The following is a 22,690-nucleotide window of genomic DNA, read 5'->3' on the forward strand; positions in this document are numbered from 1 at the left end:
TTCGGGGGTGTGAGGACGCGACCGCTTCCACAACATTCTCTCCTAACGATTTTCTTGCAACGCAGCGAAATGGTTGCACGGGAGGTCAAGAGCACGCGGAGCTATCTTCTCCCGCCGCGTCACACCGGCAAACAAGCACCGGGGATTTGCAAATTTTTGTTGTAAACAGTGAAAACGTAGGGTTTCATTCGATATCGCGCAACCAATGAACAGCGAACAACCATGGTGCAATGGGGAACGTAAACGGTTCGGATTGGGACTGGGAGCTTCCAGTGTCGTAGTGAGGGGGTTACTACGGTGTGGCTGTACAGCAATGGGCGGAAACGTTGCTCGTAACAACCCGTGTGATAACGGAACGCAACCAGCAATGCAAATAGAAAGGTTTACAGCTTAGTTACCGACTTATGGGTTCCTCAACAGAATAAAGTTTCAAACCTTGCTTTTTTAGTCAACAGCTTATTCTATCAATAGTTTTTCATGTTACTAGGAATCCTTTCAGTATTACTGATTACCAACAGTTTCATTCTTCGAATTCCTAAAAGACATCGGAATATCAATTCATCTGAGTCTGTGTTACATTCGTCAATATTTTGATTTCACATCTGTTGAATTTCTGAGATTTTTTCCTCTCCTTCATTAAAGTAAATTTTCAAATTTCTGAGATTTCGACAAAATGTCTTGAAATTTATTAGTTTGCACAATTCGGCTTTTCCACTGAATATATTCAAACATTTGCTTTACAATGTTCGTTCAATAATCATTTTAATTTCCCGTAATAGAACAAGTCATATGTAACATGCTGTGCTATAAGACATTTTAATAAGTACTACAATAAAATGATTTCCCATTCGGGAAATAATTAGGGAACCCTGGCCAATAAGCTATCGATTTTTTCACGACGATTTAGCTGTTACGCTTCTATGGGTTTGAAATGTGTATTTACGTACCTAGCAGAGCATACATCCTTCGAACAGCTATCTCTCTACATCGGTGCACACTTTTATCTATCCAATGTCAGCAATGCCGGGTAAGGAATATACACATTACACAGTGACGACAAGCTCAGCAGGAATAAAGAAGAGTGCTGGTGACACCACACAGCAATATGATAGGGACCAAATCGTACACAAATTGGATTATAAGATAATAATGGCCAGCACACAGACAAAATTTGCGTGTCGCTTCCAATAAGTTCGAAATTGGCTATGATTCGCCATCGAATGAATGTGTTGGCAATCAGTCACGTTCTCCAACCATTCTTCGTTTCAGTGGCTTCGGAAATCTGAATGAACTAGGTATGACATCTTTTTTTATATTTGATGATAAATTATCATGTCCGGGTAAACTGCGCCCGGTTTTAGTTAGCAGACTCTCGGAACCAAAAAGAATCAGGGCTTCATCGTAGTGCAAATTGGAGTGCGAAAATTATGGGAAACCACGTGTCTATCAACACGTAAGTTGCTAAATAAATGCTAATCTTTGTTTTCTGATTTCAAATCTACCAAATAAGACCAGCAACCGGAATATGAGGAAACTCGAAAACAAATCCAAGAATGATCTTTGGAAAATTATATCATAGGGGTACAATATGGAATTCAACTCGTGATGGACGTCATTCCATTACGTGGCCAACAGCTCACATTTCAACTGTCGAAATCGTGCATATTAGCGTATGACAAGGCAAAACTTCGTTCAACTGCCAGGAAATGATCGACCATTGTTCCAGCACTATGGATCTAATGGTTATGTGAATTCGTGTTCTTGGTTGTAGACAAGCCTTTCGTTAATTGCAACATATGTCTACGTGCTAAGTAACGAATGTCGATTGCAGCGCATTTAAGACGTCAAACGATTTTCAATTGTCGTCAGATGCAATAAAACTACATTTGATTGTGCAGCGCACAATTAATTTGCCATCTTTTTATTTTTAGCGGTTCAGGTTCACCTATTGAAGTTCAGTTAAAAAGCATTAATCGAACTTCTTCTTCTTCTTCTTCAATGGCTCTACATTCCAACTGGATCTTGGCCAGTTTTACAACTTATTATTTTATTAGCATTTCCTCAGTTATTAATTGAAAGCTTTTCTATGCCCACCAATGCATGAGTATGTACTTATGTGGCAAGTATAATGGATGGATACACTATGCCCAGGGTGTCGAGAAAGTTTCCAACCCGAAAACATCCTAGACCGGACCGAGAATCGAACTCGCCATCTCCGGATTGGCAATCCTACGCCTTCGCTTGCAAGGCTACTAGAGACCCCGAACTTCTATTGGATTTTAAATTAAATTGATTTTAAATTCAAAGTGGAAAAGATAAAATCCATAGACTACCAAGCTCCTCCATTTTATCTTTTCATCCTTAAAAGTCACATCATTGCCTGTGCCTGTCTAATAAGCAGGTTGAAGTCACTCCCATCCCGATTGTTTCCATTTATTGACAAGAGAGAACGAGCAGGATGCGAGAAACTTCAAGCGACTTCAACCTGCCCATAAGACAAGACTAATGACTCATGCATGAATCCACATATCTAGTATTTTACCCCTTCCTCATACATAATGGGACACCTCCCTGGACTGTACCCAATCAAGGTTTCTCTGTTTATCAATCGATTTCTGTCTAACAAGCTTAAGAGAATGTAAGAGGTATTATTAGGCCTCTTCACCGCGAAAGGTTATGGTGGTGCGGAAAGTTCCACTGTTTGTGTGACTCGCGTGACACAGGTTACTTGGATTAAAAACCTTACAGATAGAAACGGTGACATTTCTAAGCATCTGGTAGGTATGACATAAGAAAACAAAGTGAATCATACCTCTGTTACAAATCGAAACCAATCGATCACGTATCGCTCGACAACATTAACAGCACGTAGGTTTCAGTCCATTATTGGGATAGGTTACATGACAATTAACTACTGTCGTCAAACCAGCTTCATGTGTTTCCTCGTTTATATTCTAAATAGAGGTTACCCAGCAACAGTAGAAAGCCGGCTTGATCACCTTCACTTGACAATTATGACCGACCGCGCTTGTGGCGCATAGGATAGATCAACATTTCTCGCTCTACCCTAAAACAATCAACGAAATTTATTGGTCCCGATTAAATCTACTGACGTTTGGGTCGTCAACTTTGTCATTGTCTTATGTCGAAACGTGCAAAACATGTAAGAATCCGAAAAGATTAATCACATCTACTTGGACGAAATATAAAATTAATAAAAATAACACACGAGGGAACATAGAATCTCAATTTCAGATATTAAATCCACATGTTTGATAACAAAGCTGTATCACTGTCGCAAGCATAACTGTCCCATATTGATATGGATTTCATATCAATATTAGAAAGTTATGCTGCGACGGCAGTGTAGTGAGACATGCAACATCTATCTATCTTCTATCTAGTCTTCTTCTTTTCTTCTTCTTCTTCTTCTATATGCATAAAAATGAATTTCTGTCTGTCTGACCCTTATAGACTCGGAAACGACTGAACCGATCGGTGTGAAAATTTGTATACAGAGGTTTTTGAGGCCGGGGAAGGTTCTTAAGATGGTTTGAGACCCCTCCCCCTTTTGGAAAAGGGGGCTCCCATACAAATGAAACACCAATTTCTCCATAACTCGAGAATTATTCAAGCAAATGGAACTAAAGGGGCCCTCCTTATCCGTGCGGTAAGACGCGCGGCTACAAAGCAAGACCATGCTGAGGGTGGCTGGGTTCGATTCCCGGTGCCGGTCTTGGCAATTTTCGGATTGGAAATTGTTTCGACTTCCCTGGGCATTGAGTATCATCGTGTTAGCCTCACGATATACGAATGCAAAATGGTAACTTGGCTAAGAAACCTCGCAGTTAATAACTGTGGAAGTGCTTAATGAACACTAAGCTGCGAGGCGGCTCTGTCCCAGTGTGGGGATGAAATGCCAATAAGAAGAAGACGAAGAAGAAGGAACTAAATCTTGCATGCGGAGGTGTTGGCAGGGAAGATATGTTTCTGTGGTGGTTCAAAACCCCTCCCCCTTTTGGAAAAGGGGGGTTCCCATACACATGAAACACGAATATCATCATAACTCCATATTTAATCAGGCAAATGAAACCAAATCTGGCATGTGGAAGTTTTGGAAGGGAAGATATGTTCCTGTGGTGGTTTGAAACCCCTCTTTCTTCTGGAAAGGGAGGCTCCCGTACAAATGAACCAGAATTTTCTGCATAACTTGAGAACTAATCAGAGAATAAAAGAATAAATCAAACGAATGCGATTCGTTCGAACCGTTTCCTCATTTGATTTTGCTGGTGTGAACAAGAATGCGTATAAACTTTCGTTCGAAAGAGCATTCGTATGTAAACAAGAATATGGGTAATCATGTTATAAGGCACATTATACAAAAGACAGCAATTGGTAATATCTTCTTTAGTTCAATCAAAGTTAATTGCATTTATTCCGGGGATTAAACCACCCGACTTGAACATTAATTTACAATGTTGTGAAAACTCATATGTGAGTATGTACATTATGTGGAAGATATTGATTTGAAATATGTATTGGAGGTAACCACTTTCCCTTCGATGGGACTCAAACCCACGACCCTCAGTACGCTAGACTGGTGCTTTAACCAACTTAGCTACGAAGGACATCCATCGGCCTTCGCAACCTAGTGGCTACTGAATGAGCTCCAGATTCCCAAATTGGACGCATAGTCAAATCACTCGCAATCCATTTGTGAATCCAACACTTCCACACAACCTCACTTGATCAGTAGGGGAAGGTGGGGAGACTTGATCACCCCCTGTTTTATCGAGAACTAAAGTAGTTTTGTTCTAGCGTATTTTTTAGTATAATGACAAATGACCTTTATGGCAACTCAAATGGGTTGCATAATATTAATTTGTTTTGATGAAGGGTTGCCAGGAAAAAATATTTATTGCGTAGATATCATAGAAAGGGGATCAAGCCTCCCCAAATTTTAAAATTGCATGTGCTATCGAATTCAATAACAAAAATCGTTCATGTATACGCACAGCAATTCGAAAATTCCGCGTATTTTGAAGGAAAAAAAGGAAAGGGATCAATTTTCCCCCAATATTTTAAAAGTTCTATTTTTGACAGCACTCCGAAAAATCGATTGTGCATCTATAACAACAATAATTTAAGGACTGTGATACATCAGTAAAGTTAAATACTATATTTCTTAGAGAGTCTGTGTGGAAATCGCTTATGTTTATTTATTTTTGGCTGTGATAAATCGGAAATCAGAAAAGAGGTTCTAGTCTCCCCGGTCTCCCCTACAGTTGCTGATGAAGAATGTGTGTAGCCGCCAGACATCCTAAATACTCACGCTCCTCTAATGTGAACGTGTACTATACACATGTAGTAGTGTTGGATTGACAAATGGATTGCGTGTGGTTTGACTACGCGTCCAATTTGGGAATCTCGAGCTCATTCAGTAGCCGCTAGGTTCATTGTAAATTGCTTTCTTCAATAAGCAAACTGTTTGAAAAAAATATTTTAAATAGAATGATGGTTCATATTGATGACATGTTTTGCTGATGAGCAATTTTGTTTTCACTATGGGCATTCAACCACTCATCAGTTATCAAGATTTTGGTTACATAACCGAAATATCGCTGCTATTCTTGAAAATAAAATCCGCCATTTTCAAATGCCTGTATTTTTGAATGGGTGAAAAAGGGGGATCCATTTCTCCCTGATTTAGGAAGAGCAAGAGCTAAGGATTGCTCTGCATATTTTGGAACTAGGGAACTTGAGGTTTTTTCATCATTTAAAACCATGGCTTTTTGTATGAGGAAATCAAAATGATCAGTTCTAGAAGTGTTGTAAAACCGAAAATTCCGCTTGTCGAGTTTGCACAGTCCCATTTAATTCCACCACTTAATTGTACCTTGACAGATACGTATTTCGACCTCAACAGTAGAGTCGTTTTCAGTGTCTCGTACTTGACTCGACTTGAGTCAAGTACGAGACACTGAAGACGACCTTACTGTTGAGGTCGAAATACGTATCTGGCAAGGTACAATTAAGTGGTGGAATTAAATGGGACTGTACAAACTCGTCTTATGACAAGTGAAGACATTCCACTAAAAAGCTCAAAATAATTTTCTTAACGAAAATTCCGCCCAATTCGTCAACGCCAACACAAAATGTTGAAAATAACGGATTTTTTTTCTAGAAAAACAGTGACATATTTGCAATCCACCCATGTATTTACTCGGTTATGTAACCAAAACGTGCATTTTTTATGCTCTAAAACTTTGTAGGAAACATTGTCATGAAGGTTTGATTGTGAAATTGATGAATTTTAGTTTTCCTCTGTACATTATGAAACTGATCAAAAATTTTTTTTTCAGATCGCTCACTGCAGGTAAACTATCAGAATTCGAAATCTGATAGATTACCTGTAAGAGCTGGTGTTCCCCAAGGCAGGGTGTCAACAATCTTTGTCTGCAGATGACACGGGCCTCTCCGCCAAAGGGCGAAGCCTTCGTGTCGTTTGTAGAAGATTGCAATAAAGTTTGGATATTTTCTCCACTTACTTGCAAATATGGAAAATTTCACCGAATGCTTTCAAAACTCAGCTTATAATTTCCCCACATAAGCTGAGAGCTTCTTATTTGAAACCTCCTTCTAGCAGACATATTGTCACTATGAATAAGGTTCCAATGAATTGTATATCGTTAATCTGTTTATATTTTTCGGTGAAAAATATCAACAAATTAACGATATAAAAGTTCACGGTGACCCAAACCCTACCAAGTCCAATGAATTGGTCTAGCGGAGCTAAAAATGCTAGATTAAAAATTACCTTTTAAAAACCACATTGAAGGCATTCCAGCCAAATGTTATAAATATATTAAGTGTCTATATCCACTTATAAACAGAAAATCAAAACATTGTCTTAAGAACAAATTTTTGATTTACCAACAAATGTTTAGACCAGCCATGTTGTATGCTGTGCCAATATGAACTAGTTGCTGCAATACCAGGTAAAAGGCACTTCAAAGGATTCAAAATAAAATTTGGAAAATGATTCGGAAGTAGCCTCTGTGGTATAGTACCAATGAACTTCATAGAATTTCTAATATTGGCGACAATTGGTACACCCACCCTAATCATTAATAATTTAATCTTGTTTCGTTTTACTGATCGGTGTTTTATTTACATATTTTTAATTCTAATCCTTTTCTGCCAATCCAATTTGAAAGATAAACACTATCTTCCAAATTACGAATGATGCGGAATTATAACGAAGGTTGAACCGATACTAAAAAAATTAAACCAATGTTCAAGGAGCGAAGCACGCATAGCGATTGTTCTGCACGAGATTAAAAATTTTCACCACGCTGCCAAAATCTGGATTATTTACTAATAAACAACGTTTCGTTCACCATTTGTTTACATTTCGGTTCGATTTATACGTGCTATACTATGCTCGACTACGACTGGGCTTTTTCAGTTATCAACCATGTGCACAGAGCAGAATCATTATCATTGGAATACAGACTGACTCAATGAATATTAAACGGCGGGAGTTTTCCTCAGTCCTCACTCTATCGAATACATGTTTGTTACAATCTTCGCTGAAATAACCTTTTCCAAACAAAGGACTTCGTCTCTTGATGCATACAAATATCAGCACGAGAATCATAAGATAGACAAACCATAAATTTCATTGATATAATTTAGTTTCAGAGCGATAGGAAAATATTCATTAAACTTTACTTTAAATCAAAACTCAGCTTAACGAAACTGATGTGTTGGATAGTTGGGATGCTTGTTTCCTGAAATATTAATTCAATAGTTATTACTTACCGCCAATAGAGCTCTCGATACGGGGACGCATTTTCCTTGTTGGTAGTATTTTGACGGTATTAAATGAAACGGTTCAAAATGTAAGCAGCTACGAAGGATGGAATCTGAAACAAAATAGCAAAATAAAATAATATTAGATTAAATTCATTATCTTATCGTGAACATTTGATATTTTATTTTGTGTTGATAATGATATACATACATCTATACACAGAAAAAAATTCCATAGTAACAATTACTATTTTGTAGACTACGCCATGTTTTTAAAACAACCACAAATTTTCAGTTAAATTAACCATGCATTCGAACAAATTCACCACTGATTCAGTGCATGTAACAACATTTCACTAGGACCACAGTTGATTTTTACTGCGCGCATGGTAAAATCAAACGGGTTTGTTGTCTGCTGAAAATCGTCGGTGCGTATTCTTAAATTAACCCTCGGAATGGTAGTCTCGACCGCAACATTTTATTGCGTGTAGATAGCAAATGTCTTTCGGACAACAGACATAACCTAGTTCTTATTTCATTTTTTACATCTTTTGATTCCTAATCTAAATTAGAATAAATTTAGTAAATATTTTGTAGGTTATACGCCTACTTTAGCATATATACTACCGTGAATCGCATATTTGTCCCATATGAATAGGAAACCCAGCAAAGATGGGACAGCTATGCGATTCACGGCAGTATAGGCGATATCTAATTACAACAGCTTTTACTAAACTTCTCTAGAACTATCTCTCTAGTATGAATATATTACCGTCTTGGTACTGTCTTTAACCAAACGGCTTAAGTCCCTTTCAGCCCTATCGATTCGCTATCAACGGTGCCCTTGAACGCTTTATAATAAACAAACTCAATGCCAACTCTGCCGGTAACCGGAAGTATAGGGGAAGTTCACCTGTTTACCTTTTTGAAATGATGAGAGGCACGGCAACAGACAAGCATCGCTAGGCATTATTGATGTAATATTGCTAGCTGATTGCTGGGAATTAGCATTCGACGTGATATTTACGAGCAAAATAGTTTTTATTGAATTCAACCTCTGATATATAAGAATCGGATTCATGTTACGCTGCCTTACACCCGAATAAAGTATTCGAAACAGACAATTCAGTATGCCAATGAACATTTGACTACACCCAGCGGTAAGATTCGACACCGAAAAATGTAAAAAGCACGTGCGTCATAAGAATTATCATGATAAAAAGTAAACTATGGAAATTGCGACTTCCCCTGATTATCAGCAGTGTGTGCAATTAAAATTAGAACAACCAATGTTTCCTCCAAAGACCAAACAGTAAATACAAGACGGCTCACGAGAAATAACGTTGCCGCAGGCCACCACGAGACCAAACGTATCAAGATAAATAAAACATTGAAATATTTGTTCGTATACATTCTCGTTGCCCATGATGAACCGAAACACCATCTCCGAATTGGAAGTGTATGCTCCATCGTCGTTTGTTACCCCGACCCTGGCTTCCTCAGTTATTGTCGATCAGCTCTTTCTCGGGTTCAACACCTCTACAGGCCCGGAAATAATTATAACGTCAGCGCTGATTTTCATACAAAATGGTCATGTTTAGGGATCAAAATCGCGATTTTTAACGTTTAGATTAAAGAAAAAAATTGCCCTTCCAGCATTAAATGACGCGTCCCGTATCAATGAGAAATCAATCCTTCTTTGTCTGTAGTAATGTTATTTAGCCATGCATTGGATCCCTTGCCACATCCCTGACTTGCTTCTAGAATATCACCAGTTAAGTACCGAACTCGGGATTTTGCTCTATTCACAAAACCATTTCAAGCTAAAGAAGTTTTTCAGTAACAAGAGTTTCCGTGTGTTCTTCTCACTACCATTGTTAACAGTTCATGAAGAGTTAGTTAGTACGTGTTTAAACCCCTAACCCGATTTTTTACTAGCAATCAGTTCAGCCTAGAAAAATGGACACCGAGGTGTTTAGCTAATTTCTTGGAAACTTGCTTCAGCTCCTAAGATTAATGTTGTTATACTTCAACGACTGCTATTGGAAACGAGGAATATATATATGATGAATTCTTAATTACCACAACTTATTGCACTAACTCGAAAACTATAGTTTCCATCCCGGGATTTAAGAAAATTCGGGATTTCTCGATTCCCGGGATACTATTTTTGAAATCCCGTAAATCCCGGGATACCCGGGACAAAAAATACTATTTCATTTCCGGTTCGCAAACAGTGTAATTTTTCTTCTTACAAAAGTTATTTGTTTTGAACGCGAAACCCAACTTAGGTGATAAACTTATATCATATTTTTATACCTCCCATCAGACATGAGTTTTTATTCCAAGTTCGTTTATTTGGTAGGCTCAGGCATGTATGTGGAGCCAAGATTCTTTGTGGTGCACAACCGATATCATCTTATTATTAAATTAGTAAGAGAGGAACAGACATGAAAATAACGGAGATAGTTAATAGAACACCTTCACAAAAAATATTAGATTCCCCTATACCATTCAATGGAGGGCTACTGACTGATACTTTTTCCAGCAGCTATACACTGCCATGTGCGGCATAATTGTCCCATTCGACTTTTTACCAATTTTGAGTTATTTGTTGGAATCGTCATAACTTATGCTAAACTTTATGATAAATTGATAAAAAGAGGGAATTTGTTCTACAAAACATGAGAAAAATATCAAGTCATTTTGTCCCATCTTATAAATTGCAGCATAACAGTCCCATCTGTAACTTTTCTTGTAATAATGTGAAATATTAAATGTTTTCCATTCAAGAAAGCTGTTTATGGCTTTTAAAAAAGATATATGTATATTCTTGTAGTTCTTGTGTTATGAAATTCCTCCTTAAACCACTCTTCGACGCGAGCGAATGATGATCAGAAGAGTGGTTTAAGTTTGCGAATGCTGAGGAAGAAATTGCGTAGGAAAAATCAACGAGAAGGTAGGAAAACTGGAGATGACAAGATGATCGTCGATCAACCTGTCTTAGGGGAAGAGGCCCCAAAACCAAACCCCCCCCCCCCGATGCAAAACGCCTTTTGTGGTTTCCCTCATATTTACCGTCATTAAGGTGATTATACAATCAAGCCATGTGGTGAATTTCAAATTCACCACACGATTTTCTACTCCTATTGTCAAAAGTTCAAATCTAGCGTAATAATTTTCGTACAATGCTGAAATTAAAGTCGATTGTTAAGCATGAGTAAGCAAACGATCTACGGATGTTTCATACCCATGGGCATTGAGGTTTTCTCAATTCGTGCTCTTGAAAAATCACTAGAAAAAACACGTGGTTTCCAAGATGGCCGATTTGTGGCTTTGTTGTATAACCACCTTAAGATGTCCATAACAAAACTAGATCTAAAATTATGTAGGATAGGCGAAGAAAGTTTCAAAATAGTGCATGGGAAGGTCGGAAAAACCGAAAATTTCCACATTTTGAAGAAGCATCTAACATTTTGGCGAGGCAAAACGCCCTAGTGGCAATAACCTACAAAGTACATGCGTCTCCACGGACTATCCATACTAGAATGCTGATTCGCCGACGCGTGGTACTTTGTTCCCTAGGAGCTGCCAGCTAAAAGGCGTTTTGCCTCATGAGTTTTCAGGCAACAGAATATCACCACTTTTCTGAAATGTAAATATTATAAATATGATTGAGATTTTTGACAATTTTTGAATGGCATCAACTAGCTATCTTGTTTAACTGATGCATAATGTAAAAATACCTATGAATAGCGTTACAAATAAGACAATAGAGCAGTGTTTGTTTAGCTAGGGCATATTGCCCCCCCTTCCCCTATTATTTCTTTATTTAGGTGCGATCAATCTGTCCAAATCCTAGGACCGCAAATCTAGCCACACTACAAACACAGACGTTGCTAAGAAGAATGAACCTCGAACGTCAAACAAAGGTTTCAAGTCAGCCTACCGAGACATAAAACTCCACGTAGACTAAAATTCAATCAAAGGAGACCGCGAAACCAAAGATCAAGCTCTAAATGGAATAAGGGCGAATGTCGACGGAGAGGATTCTTTTATAAAATGGAGCTGTTACAGAATGTCGTTGGGCTAAACTTAGGGAAAATGTACAGAAACGTCGATTTCATGTTTCAGAAGGCCGATGTAGCTTTTCAAACACTGATTTTGATCAACAATTGTCGGATAGTAAAATGTCTTTTATGGCCCACTTTAAAGTCGTAAGGTACACCGGGGCAAGTTGAAACGGTTTTTTCAAAGTTGAAATTCGAAGTGCTGTAAAAAAATCACCCTTTGATATATTTTGAATCCGTTTGCGGTGTTTGCTAGTTCGGGCCAAATATCTTCTATATAATAAAAATGAGTTGAGACTTCCTTCCTGACGATTTAACTCGCGAACGGGTTGACCGATTTGCAAGATTTAGCCCCTGATCGATTCGTTCTGGGATCCGTAAGGTTTGTATATACAAAAAGTTGGTGAATTTGACGGGGAAATGTATAAAATCATAAGAATACTATTTTGGGTCAGTTGTTGAGAAAAACAAAACAAACGCACGCAAATTGATCTAGAGTGCGGTGCTACAATTAGTTTATTGTAACATTTGCAACACCCGGGCAAAGCTGGGTGTCTTTCGCTAGTTATACATAAAAAATAAACAACTTCAACAAACTTTTTTATAAATATTTTTTATATTTAAAATATTTTTTTATATGCATCATTTCAACTTGCCCCGCGAATCGGGGCAAGTTGGAACACTGCGTTATGTTCAGACGTAAGCTAATTTTTCCGTATTAATAACAAAATGTATGTACTCAGTGAGACTCAATAAGCACGAGGTTGTAAAGGGGACTATAATACTGTCAGGATTCGCATAACAGTCCCATGTAAGTTTTTGACGATTTTGATTTTCTTTCAGAAATTAGTTTAAAATTGTCTCCTGTTTAAGAAAAACTGATAAAATAGTAGACTTTGTTCTAGAAATTTGAAAAGAAATCCCACTTTTGTTGTCTCATCTTGATATTTACTCGCATAAAAATCAGATTCCAGATTTTGATAGGTAGTCTTTTACTCAAAAAATAAACTTAAGTATGGTTCATCTAATTGTCCCACAGCAATAAATACGGATAAAAAATATAATGTAAATTTTTTGGAAAGATACCATTTATTTTTTTCAATTTATTAGATTTTTTTGTATTTCTCCATGTAAAACAAGTTTGATAAATTCAACGGCATATTAATCAAGTCGGCGAAAGTGACATGGGACTCTTATGCGAATAAGGGCAGTGTACAACATAGTAACAAGCGTATTTTCAGAGACAAAATTCTGGAGAATGCACTACGCTGAAAATTTATCAAATTTTTTTTTTTTTTTTTTTTTTTTTTTAACTAATTTTATTTGCTAATTATCTAATACATGCATTTATCTCTTAGACTAGGTGTTCCGTGTTTTCTTAACACTATCATCTTTATTTGCTATGTTATATTTTTAGTTATTATTAATACATTTAAATTGCCTCTGGTAGAGGTGTGCGCCGGTCCTATATTCGTCGGCGGCGGCGTTTGTCAGAATTTTGGTCGGCGGCGGCGGCGTTTTCGGCGTCACGCCGAAAGCCATTTTAGCCGGCGGCGGCGGCGGCGTGAACCGGCGTGGCAATTTTTTTATTACGTTTCTTTAAAAAAAATGCATTTTTTCGGGATATAGATTTCCATTTTCAAAAAAAAAAATTGAATTTCGCATGAAAAATCCAACTTCTCCAAAAAAATTTCAAGTTTTTTCTTAATTTGGAATTTATTTTCGGATTTTCCACGGGAACTACGTTGAAGTTTTGAGAATTCTTTGTATTTACCAAGAGAAGCTTTTTGGAATTCTTAAATAAAATTTGGTTTGGAAGCGTAAAAATCGCCGCAATTTTCATGAGAAACTTCACAATTTTTACGAGAAATTGTTCTTAACTTCTACAAGAAAATCTTCGGGAATTCGGGGAAAACTCCGGTTGAGTTTCTGCTGAGCATGCTTCGAAATTTACACAGACAGTTATTCATAATTGTAGGAGAGTGCGGCTGGTAGAATGGGTGTTTTAACGTTGGCTTTCTCAGTCTAGAATAATTAAGATGGCTAGTTTGGCATGGCCAACGATAAAACAGTTAGTTCTTAAGAATTTCCACGGGTGAGTCATTTATAATTCTCTGGAATATTCACGATAAATTCTCCGGAACTTTAACAGAAAATTCTTTAGAATTTCCGTAGAGGATTGTTCAAAATGTAGATTTCAATCAAAAAAATCCTTGGATTTCAACGGAAAATTGTTCGGAATCATTGGATTTCTTTGTACAGTAGACGTTCGAAAACTGAAAGCCATTTAATTGCAATGCTTTTAACTGCAATTCAATAGTTACATCAGTTTTGCAATTATCGGAAAGCTGAATTCCAAAACGATGTCGAAGTCGATGATAGCTGTATTGCACATTCAGGTGCACTTCTATTGCATCTGACGTCGTCTCAGTATCGCTTGACGTCTAGAATGCGTCGCAGTTATCGAACGGCATTTGCTAACTGAAACGAAAACATGTTGCAGTTATCAAACGACTACTGTAGGGGAGACTGGGTAGACTTGATCCCCTTTTCTGATTTCGGATGTATCACAGCCAAAAATGAATAAACATACGCGATTTCCACACAGACTCTCTAAGGAATATAGTATTTAACTTTACTAATGTATGACAGTCCCTAAATTATTGTTGTTATTGATACACAATCGATTTTTTAGAGTGCTGTCAAAAATCTACTTTTAAAATATTAGGGGGAAATTGATCCCTCTCCAAGAACTTGCTTTGATAAAATTACAAAGGTGGCCTCAGATTTTTTAAATATTTTTCCTTCAAAATACGCGCAATTTTCGAATTGCTGTACGTATACATGAACGATTTTTGTTATTGAATTCGACAGCACATCCGATTTTAAAATTTGGGGAGACTTGATCCCCTTTCTATGATATCTACGCAATAAATAATTTTTCCTGCCAACCCTTCATCAAATCTGTCAAATCTACAAAAAATTAGAAGCCTGAGAACAGATTTATATTTTTTGAATTTTTTCGCCAAATTTTTGTATGGGTGACTAATGGGGGATCAAATGTCCCCATATTGAGGCAATAACTTCAAATCCAAATATCCTAAAACTTTGATGGAATGTTGACATTTTCATCAGTACAAATCATTAAGCACATTTATGGCTTTGTGCTGTGAAAAAACGAAAGCATTTGGTCATTGTTATGAAAAGTTGTTCAAATTTTGCGTGGCCAATAAAAAATCTTTAGGAAGGTCAAAACATACAAACCGCCCTGCAGAATAAATAAGGTGGTCAATCCAAAAAATAACTCACCACATAAAGGTCATTTGTCTAGAGGATCTATACTAAAAAATACGCTAGAACAAAACTACTTTAGTTCTCGATAAAACAGGGGTGATCAAGTCTCCCCGGGGATCAAGTCTACCCACCTTCCCCTATTGTCCATAAGAAATTCTTGAGAAATTATATTGGCCGAAAACGACATACGGCCGAGCTGGTAATTTGGCCGAAAAATTCGTTTTCCCTAACAGTTGGCCAAAATGATCGTTTAGCCGAATAGGTAATTAGCCCGAAAATGTCGTTTTTTTTATATAAATAATGGGATATAATGTAATTGTATATAATGGAATTCTCTCACCAAATTTCTGTGGACGAGATCCTTTCTTCACACCAGTGTTTTGTGAGAATGCTTCAGTTTTGAGCAAATGTCTTGAAAGGCACAGAAATCAGAAAGTGTTCGATAAAATGAAATGTTTAAGTCCTTGATTTGTTTTTCATTTCCGTTGAATCGTTCAAGACGTTATGGACATTAAAGACGGGACACGATTGATCACTATCAAAACCATTTTTCTTCGTCGGGATATCTTGATTGCATTCGATTTGTCAGTGACTCTTGAATTTCACATTTTCTCCATTTCTGCTTTCAACCCACCCACATCAACTAGAAGGGATCGCAGAAGGGATTCCGGGTGTGATTCCAAGTCCGAAACCATCGACCATGACCAACAGAATGCCAACTTCTTTCACCTTTTGGCACAATGATTCGAGATCCAGCTATTGTTAAACAAATTCCACAGCAGTCGATTCATCCGAACTGGTAATTTGGCCAAAAAATCATTTAACTGAATAGATCATTTGATGGATAAGAATTTGATAGAAATGTCCTTTCTGCAAAACAACCCTTTCGGCTAAACGGCATTTTCTGTCAAATGACCTATTCGGCTAAACGTCATTTTGGCAAAATGATCAATTCAGCCGAACGACACTTTTCAAAGAAGGTTGCAGAAAGGACATTTTTGGGCCAAATGGCTCTTTCTGCCAAATGACAATTCTTACCGAAAGACATTTTTGGTCAGATGATCTATTCGGTCAAACGACATTTTTGGTCAGATGATCTATTTGGTCAAACGACTTTTCCAGCCGAACGGAATTTTCAGCCAAATTACCTGTTAGGATGAACAACTTTTTTACAAGTTCGGCCAAATGTTCCTTTTGGCTCTACGTTGCTTTCGGCCAATCTATATTTTCGGTCAAACCAGTTTCCGTTAAACGTTTAGTTTTGCTAAATAGTACTTGGTTAGAGCAAGACGACCGGGCGCGAGTATTATCCGTTTGGCAGCGCAGTATCATTACTTGACACTTAGCCGGTCGCTACTAAACGCGCTGCTATAACAGTAGCGCGACTGACAGGTGACCAAATTTGGTAGCGCGATTATAGCGCTGCTATTTGATAAACTGTCAAACGCCACCGGTACGGAATACAGCAACCAAATTGAAAGCCGAAAATAGCGACGGATACGGAAACGAGTGACGAAACTAAAATGAAAGCGCTGCGCGGGTGATTAAAATGCTCGCGACCGATAATGATGCTCTTAGATGTCTTTTGGTCTAAAGGCCAGTATCGACTTAGAGTGACCATTTTTAACCATATTATTATATTATTCACTCATTGACATTTAGATTTTTGACATGAAAATGACATTTTCGGCCAAATGGCCCATTCTGTCGCTTTCGGTCAATGGAATTTCTCAAGAATTTCTTATCGAAAATAGAAAGATTTTTCTTAAGAAATCCAAAAGAATCCTTAAACATTCCGAGCATTATTCCGCTGTTTTAAAGTTGGCTATGCCAAATTAGTCATCTAGTGATGAACTTATCTCTGCGAAAAAATCACTCTAATAAATGATAATAAAAACAAGGCATCTTAAGTAATCTAGATTGAGGAAGTCAACATAAAAGCTGTCATAAAATCTGTTTTACCAGTCACAATTTTCTGTATAAATCTCAAAGAATACTCAACAGAAACTCAATAGGAACTTTCCATGGATATTTGGAATATTTTCCTGTAGAAGTTTGGAACAACTTCCCGTGAAAACTTTGAAGTGATTCTCATGTAAATTCCCAACAATTTCCCTTGGTAAATCCAAAGAGCTCCTCTTGGTAATTCCAAAGAGTTCTCGAAACTTGAAAGTAGTTCCCGTGGAAAATCTGAAAATAATTTCCAAATGAATATTCTGAACAAACTTGAGGAATTTTCTGGGGAAATTCCTAAATGACCAATTCAGCCGTACGACACATTCGACCGAAGGAACTGTTCGATCAAATGACATTCTTGGCCAAATAACTTTGGGCTGTATACCATAGTAAAGTCTGAAAACATAATGAGAGCATATGGTCAGGGTTCAGCCAAACCGCATCAAGCGGCTTTTTGACTGACATGTGATATTTTGTTCGTGAAAGAAAAACGGAAATTATTTCATATCAATTCATACGTACATTTGTTGTAAGATATCCTCAGTTATGGGGTTGAGGGATTACGATATGATTTGTGATCAATTAACGTGTTGTTGTAAAGATCTATTAGCAAATTATACGGACTCTTCGGAATTTCCACTGGAAATTTTACGGATTTCTTCAAATTTGAATCGGCGTGGAAAATTATAAATCGGCGGCATGGAAAATTTTAAACGGCGGCGCGCCGATGCAAAAATGTCGGCGGCGGCGGCGTGCCAAAAACCGTCGGCGGCGGCGGCGTGGCGCGGCGGCGCACACCTCTAGCCTCTGGCAGTTAGAATTTTTCCTCTGGTTGAATTTAACCATGTAGGAATTACAATGTTTTCTACTTAAACTAAACTTAACCTAATTTATACTAAGGGTACAAGGAGCTAATCGTTGCAATAGAAGATTGCAACGATTTTTGTCTAAAATTGGAAATTATTTTGTTGGACATTTGTTGCAATGTCTCAATATTAGAAATTCTATGAAGTTCATTGGTACTATACCACGGAGGTAACTTCAGAATCATTTTCAAAATTTTATTTTGAATCCTCTGAAGTGCCTTCTTTCTGGTATTGCAGCAACTAGTCCATATTGGCACAGCATACAACATGGCTGGTCTAAAACTTCGTTTGTAAATCAAAAGTTTGTTCTTAAGACAAAGTTTTCATTTTCTGTTTATAAGTGGATATAGACACTTAATATATTTGTTACATTTGGCTTGAAGGCCTTCAATGTGATTTTTAAAAGTTAATTTTGATCTAGCAGAAGTCCTAAATATTTAGCTCCGCTAGACCAATTAATTGGAACCCCATTCATAGTGACAATATGTCTGCTAGAAGGTTTCAAATAAGAAGCTCTCGGCTTATGTGGGAAAATTATAAGCTGAGTTTTGGAAGCATTCGGGGAAATTTTCCATTTTGCAAGTAAGTGGAGAAAATATCCAAACTTTTTGCAATCTACTACAAATGACACGAAGGCTTCGCCCTTTGGCTGAGAGACCTGTGTCATCTGCAAACAAAGATTTTTGACACCCTGGTGGTAAATCAGGTAAGTCAGAAGTAAAAATGTTATACAATATGGGCCCCAGTATGCTGCCTTGGGGAACACCAGCTCTAACAGGTAATCTATCAGATTTAGAATTCTGATAGTTTACCTGCAGTGAGCGATCTGATAAATAATTTTGGATCAGTTTAATAATGTACAGAGGAAAATTAAAATTCATCAATTTTACAATCAAACCTTCATGCCAAACACTATCAAATGCTTTCTCTATATCAAGAAGAGCAACTCCAGTCGAATATCCTTCAGATTTGTTGAGCCGAATTAAGTTCGTAACTCTTAATAACTGATGAGTGGTTGAATGCCCATGGCGAAAACCAAATTGCTCATCAGCAAAAATAGAATTGTCATTAATATGAACCATCATTCTATTTAAAATAATGTTTTCAAACAGTTTGCTTATTGAAGAAAGCAAACTGATTGGGCGATAACTAGAAGCCTCAGCTGGATTTTTGTCCGGCTTCAAAATTGGAACAACTTTGGCGTTTTTCCATTTATCTGGGAAGTATGCCAATTGAAAACATTTGTTAAATAAATTAACCAAAAAGGATAAAGAGCTCTCAGGAAGTTTTTTGATAAGTATGTAGAAAATACCATCATCACCCGGGGCTTTCATATTTTTAAATTTTCTAGTCATAGATCTCACTTCATCCAAATTAGTTCCCAACGAAGGGTCAAAAACATTATCTTGGTTGAGAATGTCTTCGAAGCTTCGTGTAACCTGATCCTCAATTGGACTAGTGAGACCTAGACTAAAATTATGGGCACTCTCGAACTGCTGAGCAAGTTTTTGAGCCTTTTCGCCATTTGTTAATAAAATTTTATTTCCCTCTTTAAGCGCTGGAATTGGCTTTTGAGGTTTTTAAGAATTTTCGTTAATTTCCAAAAGGGTTTCGAACTGGGATCCAACTTCGAGACATTATTCTCAAAGTTGGTATTTCTCAGAATAGCGAAACGTTTTTTAATTTCATTTTGCAAATCTCGCCAAATAACTTTTAAAGTAGGATCGCGAGTTCTTTGGTATTGCCTTCGCCTCACATTTTTAAGACGGATCAGTAGCTGAAGATCGTCGTCAATAATAATGGAGTTGAATTTAATTTCACATTTAGGAATTGCAATGCCTCTGGCTTCGACAATTAAATTTGTCAAAGATACGAGAGCATTATCAATATCACTTTTGGTATCGAGAGGAATATCAACATCAAAATTCCTATCGATATACGTTTTATATAAATCCCAATCAGCTCTATGATAATTAAAAGTAGAGCTGATTGGATTATAAATGGCTTCTTATGAGATTTCAAACGTCAAGGTCAAAGTCAAGGTCAGCATGAGTTACCAATTGGCCACACAGCTGACTTGAATCCGTTAAAACTAAATCAATTGTAGAAGGATTTCGACTGGAAGAAAAACAAGTTGGTCCGTTGGGATATTGAATAGTATAATATCCCGCAGAACAATCTTCAAATAAAATTTTACCATTGGAATTGCTTTGAGCATTATTCCATGAACGGTGTTTGGCATTGAAGTCACCAATTACGAAGAATTTAGATTTGTTGCGAGTCAGAATTTGAAGATCAGCTTTCAACAAATTCTTTTGCTGCCCATTGCATTGAAAAGGCAAGTAAGCTGCAATGAAGGAAAATTTTCCAAAATTTGTTTCAACAGAAACTCCCAAGGTTTCAAAAACTTTGGTTTTGAATGAAGAAAATAATTTATGTTTGATACGTCTATTGATGACAATGGCGACCCCACCACAGGCGCTGTCAAGACGATCATTTCTGTAGATAAAATAATTTGGATCTCTTTTAATGGAGAGTCCTGGTTTTAAATAGGTTTCTGTTATAATGGCAATATGCACATTATGAACTGTTAGGAAGTTGAATAATTCATCTTCCTTACCCTTTAGAGAGCGGGCATTCCAATTTAGAACTTTCACACAATTATTTGGATCCATTGAAACGGAGTCCGATAACAATTTTTGTGTGTACTTTATACCAACCTGAACAGCTTCTGGAATGGTATTTGCTTTGAACATTGCATCAATCATGTGATGCAATTGTTCAGTTAAAAATCAAAATCGGAAGCAGTCATGCTACCTGAATCGGCAACATGATCGTTATTTTCCGTTGGGACATGGGTATAAACATCATTTTGAGAAGAGAAATTTTGTCTACCAGTAGCGATGTTTGCATACGTAGGTACATTCGAAAATTGGAATTTACTGAAGTGCTTGCTACCCGTTGACGAGCGGCAAAATTTGTTTGTGAATTGTGGTGGGTATGAATTGCTCGACCGGTAACTGGTTTCGAAATTTGAGCGTTTGAAAAATTTCTACCCGTCGAATCTGGGATCCGATTGGAATTTCCCGTCATCAATTTTGCACTGGAATTCAAAACTTTTTTGCGTGAAGGGCATTCCCAGAAATTGGATTTATGATTACCCCCACAATTTGCACACTTAAATTTATTGGAATCTTCTCTCACAGGACAAGCGTCCTTGGCGTGAGAGGTTCCACCACAAATCATGCATTTAGCATCCATGTGGCAATGTTTGGTTCCGTGACCCCACTTTTGGCACTTACGGCACTGAGTGGGATTTTGGAAATTTCCTCCAGGCCTGCGGAAATGTTCCCATGTAACACGGACATGGGACATAATACAGGCCTTTCCAACTTTTCATATTATTTAGTTCACTTTTGTTAAAATGAACTAAATAAAATTCTTGAGAAATGCCCCTTTGGGAAGTACCAGAGTGGGATTTCTTTTTCATCTTAATTACTTGGACTGGTGAAAATCCAAGTAATTCAGAAATTTCAATTTTAATCTCATCCAGTGATTTGTCATCACTGGGCAGACCTTTCAAGACGACTTTGAACAATCGCTCAGTTTTGTCGTCGTATGTGAAGAATTTATGGCGCTTCTCAGTTAAATACTGGAGAAGACGTTTGCGATCGTCAAAGGATCCCAGCAAAACGCGGCAGTCACCCTTCCTAGCTATCTGAAATGAAACCTTGATCCCCCGAAGGTTACTCAAGATTTCATTCCGAAAGCCAGAAAACTCGGCAACAGATACCACAATTGGCGGAATCCGTTGTTTCTTCGCATGAATCGAATCACCTGGGCTAGAGGTAGATTCGATTTCCTCAAATTCGTTATTAATCAAATCGAACTGATTGCTCAGTTCGATGGGAGAAGAAATAATGTCAACGTTAGATTTAGAAGGAATATCTGAAGTCTCCAGCTTCCTTCTATTTTTCCGCGCTTGGGCAGGACGGTCTTGAAACCTTGTTTCTTTGAAGGAAGTGGAGAATTCAGAGACTCCCCTTCCTCTTGTTTTTATTAATACTCATTGCTGAGCGTGGAGACGTGACCTTCTAAGAGGTTTTTCCCAGAACGGTGTCCCTGCAGGATTACCACCGCTTGTCGGAATTTTACTTCCGCAAACGGGTCCAACGTAAAACGAAGGCACGGGTCCTTGCAAAGATCGTAACGGGATCAGTGGGTAGAAATAGCGCTAAGAAGCACCGTTGAAATTAAAATAGCTTCGGGTAGTATTAAAAACTTCCTTCCGCAAAGAGAAAGAACCGCACAGCACGAAAGCACGATGCGGTCTGAATTTATCAAATTGATTTTCTCTTACTGGTGACCACTCGGATTACTATTCAGGATGCTTCATTATTTGGTTCACTTGTATATTACGCAGTTGATTAATTCTGTTGTGGCTTCTTCATGAATGCACATTAATTCCAGCCATCATATCTCTCATAAACTCTTCGATTGCAGAAATAGGCAGCTGGGGAAGTGAAAGGTGGAGTTAACGAAATGTTTACATACTCTATGTTTTCTTTTCTGAGTGTCAGTGCTCAGAAGATTGAGAATCTCAAAACTGCAGTTTAAACATGACCCCTTTTTATTCTAGTGGAGATTGTGGGAAGGTTAGATTCATGACAGAATGGGCGGAAATTAATT

At 37.6% G+C, this 22,690-nt stretch overlaps 1 protein-coding gene across 1 annotated transcript in view; it reads right to left on the minus strand.

Moving 5' to 3' along the window:
• The window catches only part of LOC134223283 (influenza virus NS1A-binding protein-like), an 86,352-nt gene that overhangs the window by 42,225 nt on the left and 21,437 nt on the right, over positions 1 to 22,690 (minus strand). Inside the window, exon 2 of the mRNA XM_062702435.1 lies at positions 7,825 to 7,928. Within this exon, the coding sequence (XP_062558419.1) occupies positions 7,825 to 7,855 (31 nt within the window). The 5' untranslated portion in view covers positions 7,856 to 7,928. The remainder of the gene's footprint in view (positions 1 to 7,824; positions 7,929 to 22,690) is intronic.

Source organism: Armigeres subalbatus, chromosome 3 (assembly GCF_024139115.2).
Source record: "Armigeres subalbatus isolate Guangzhou_Male chromosome 3, GZ_Asu_2, whole genome shotgun sequence".
Lineage (NCBI taxonomy): Eukaryota > Metazoa > Arthropoda > Insecta > Diptera > Culicidae > Armigeres > Armigeres subalbatus.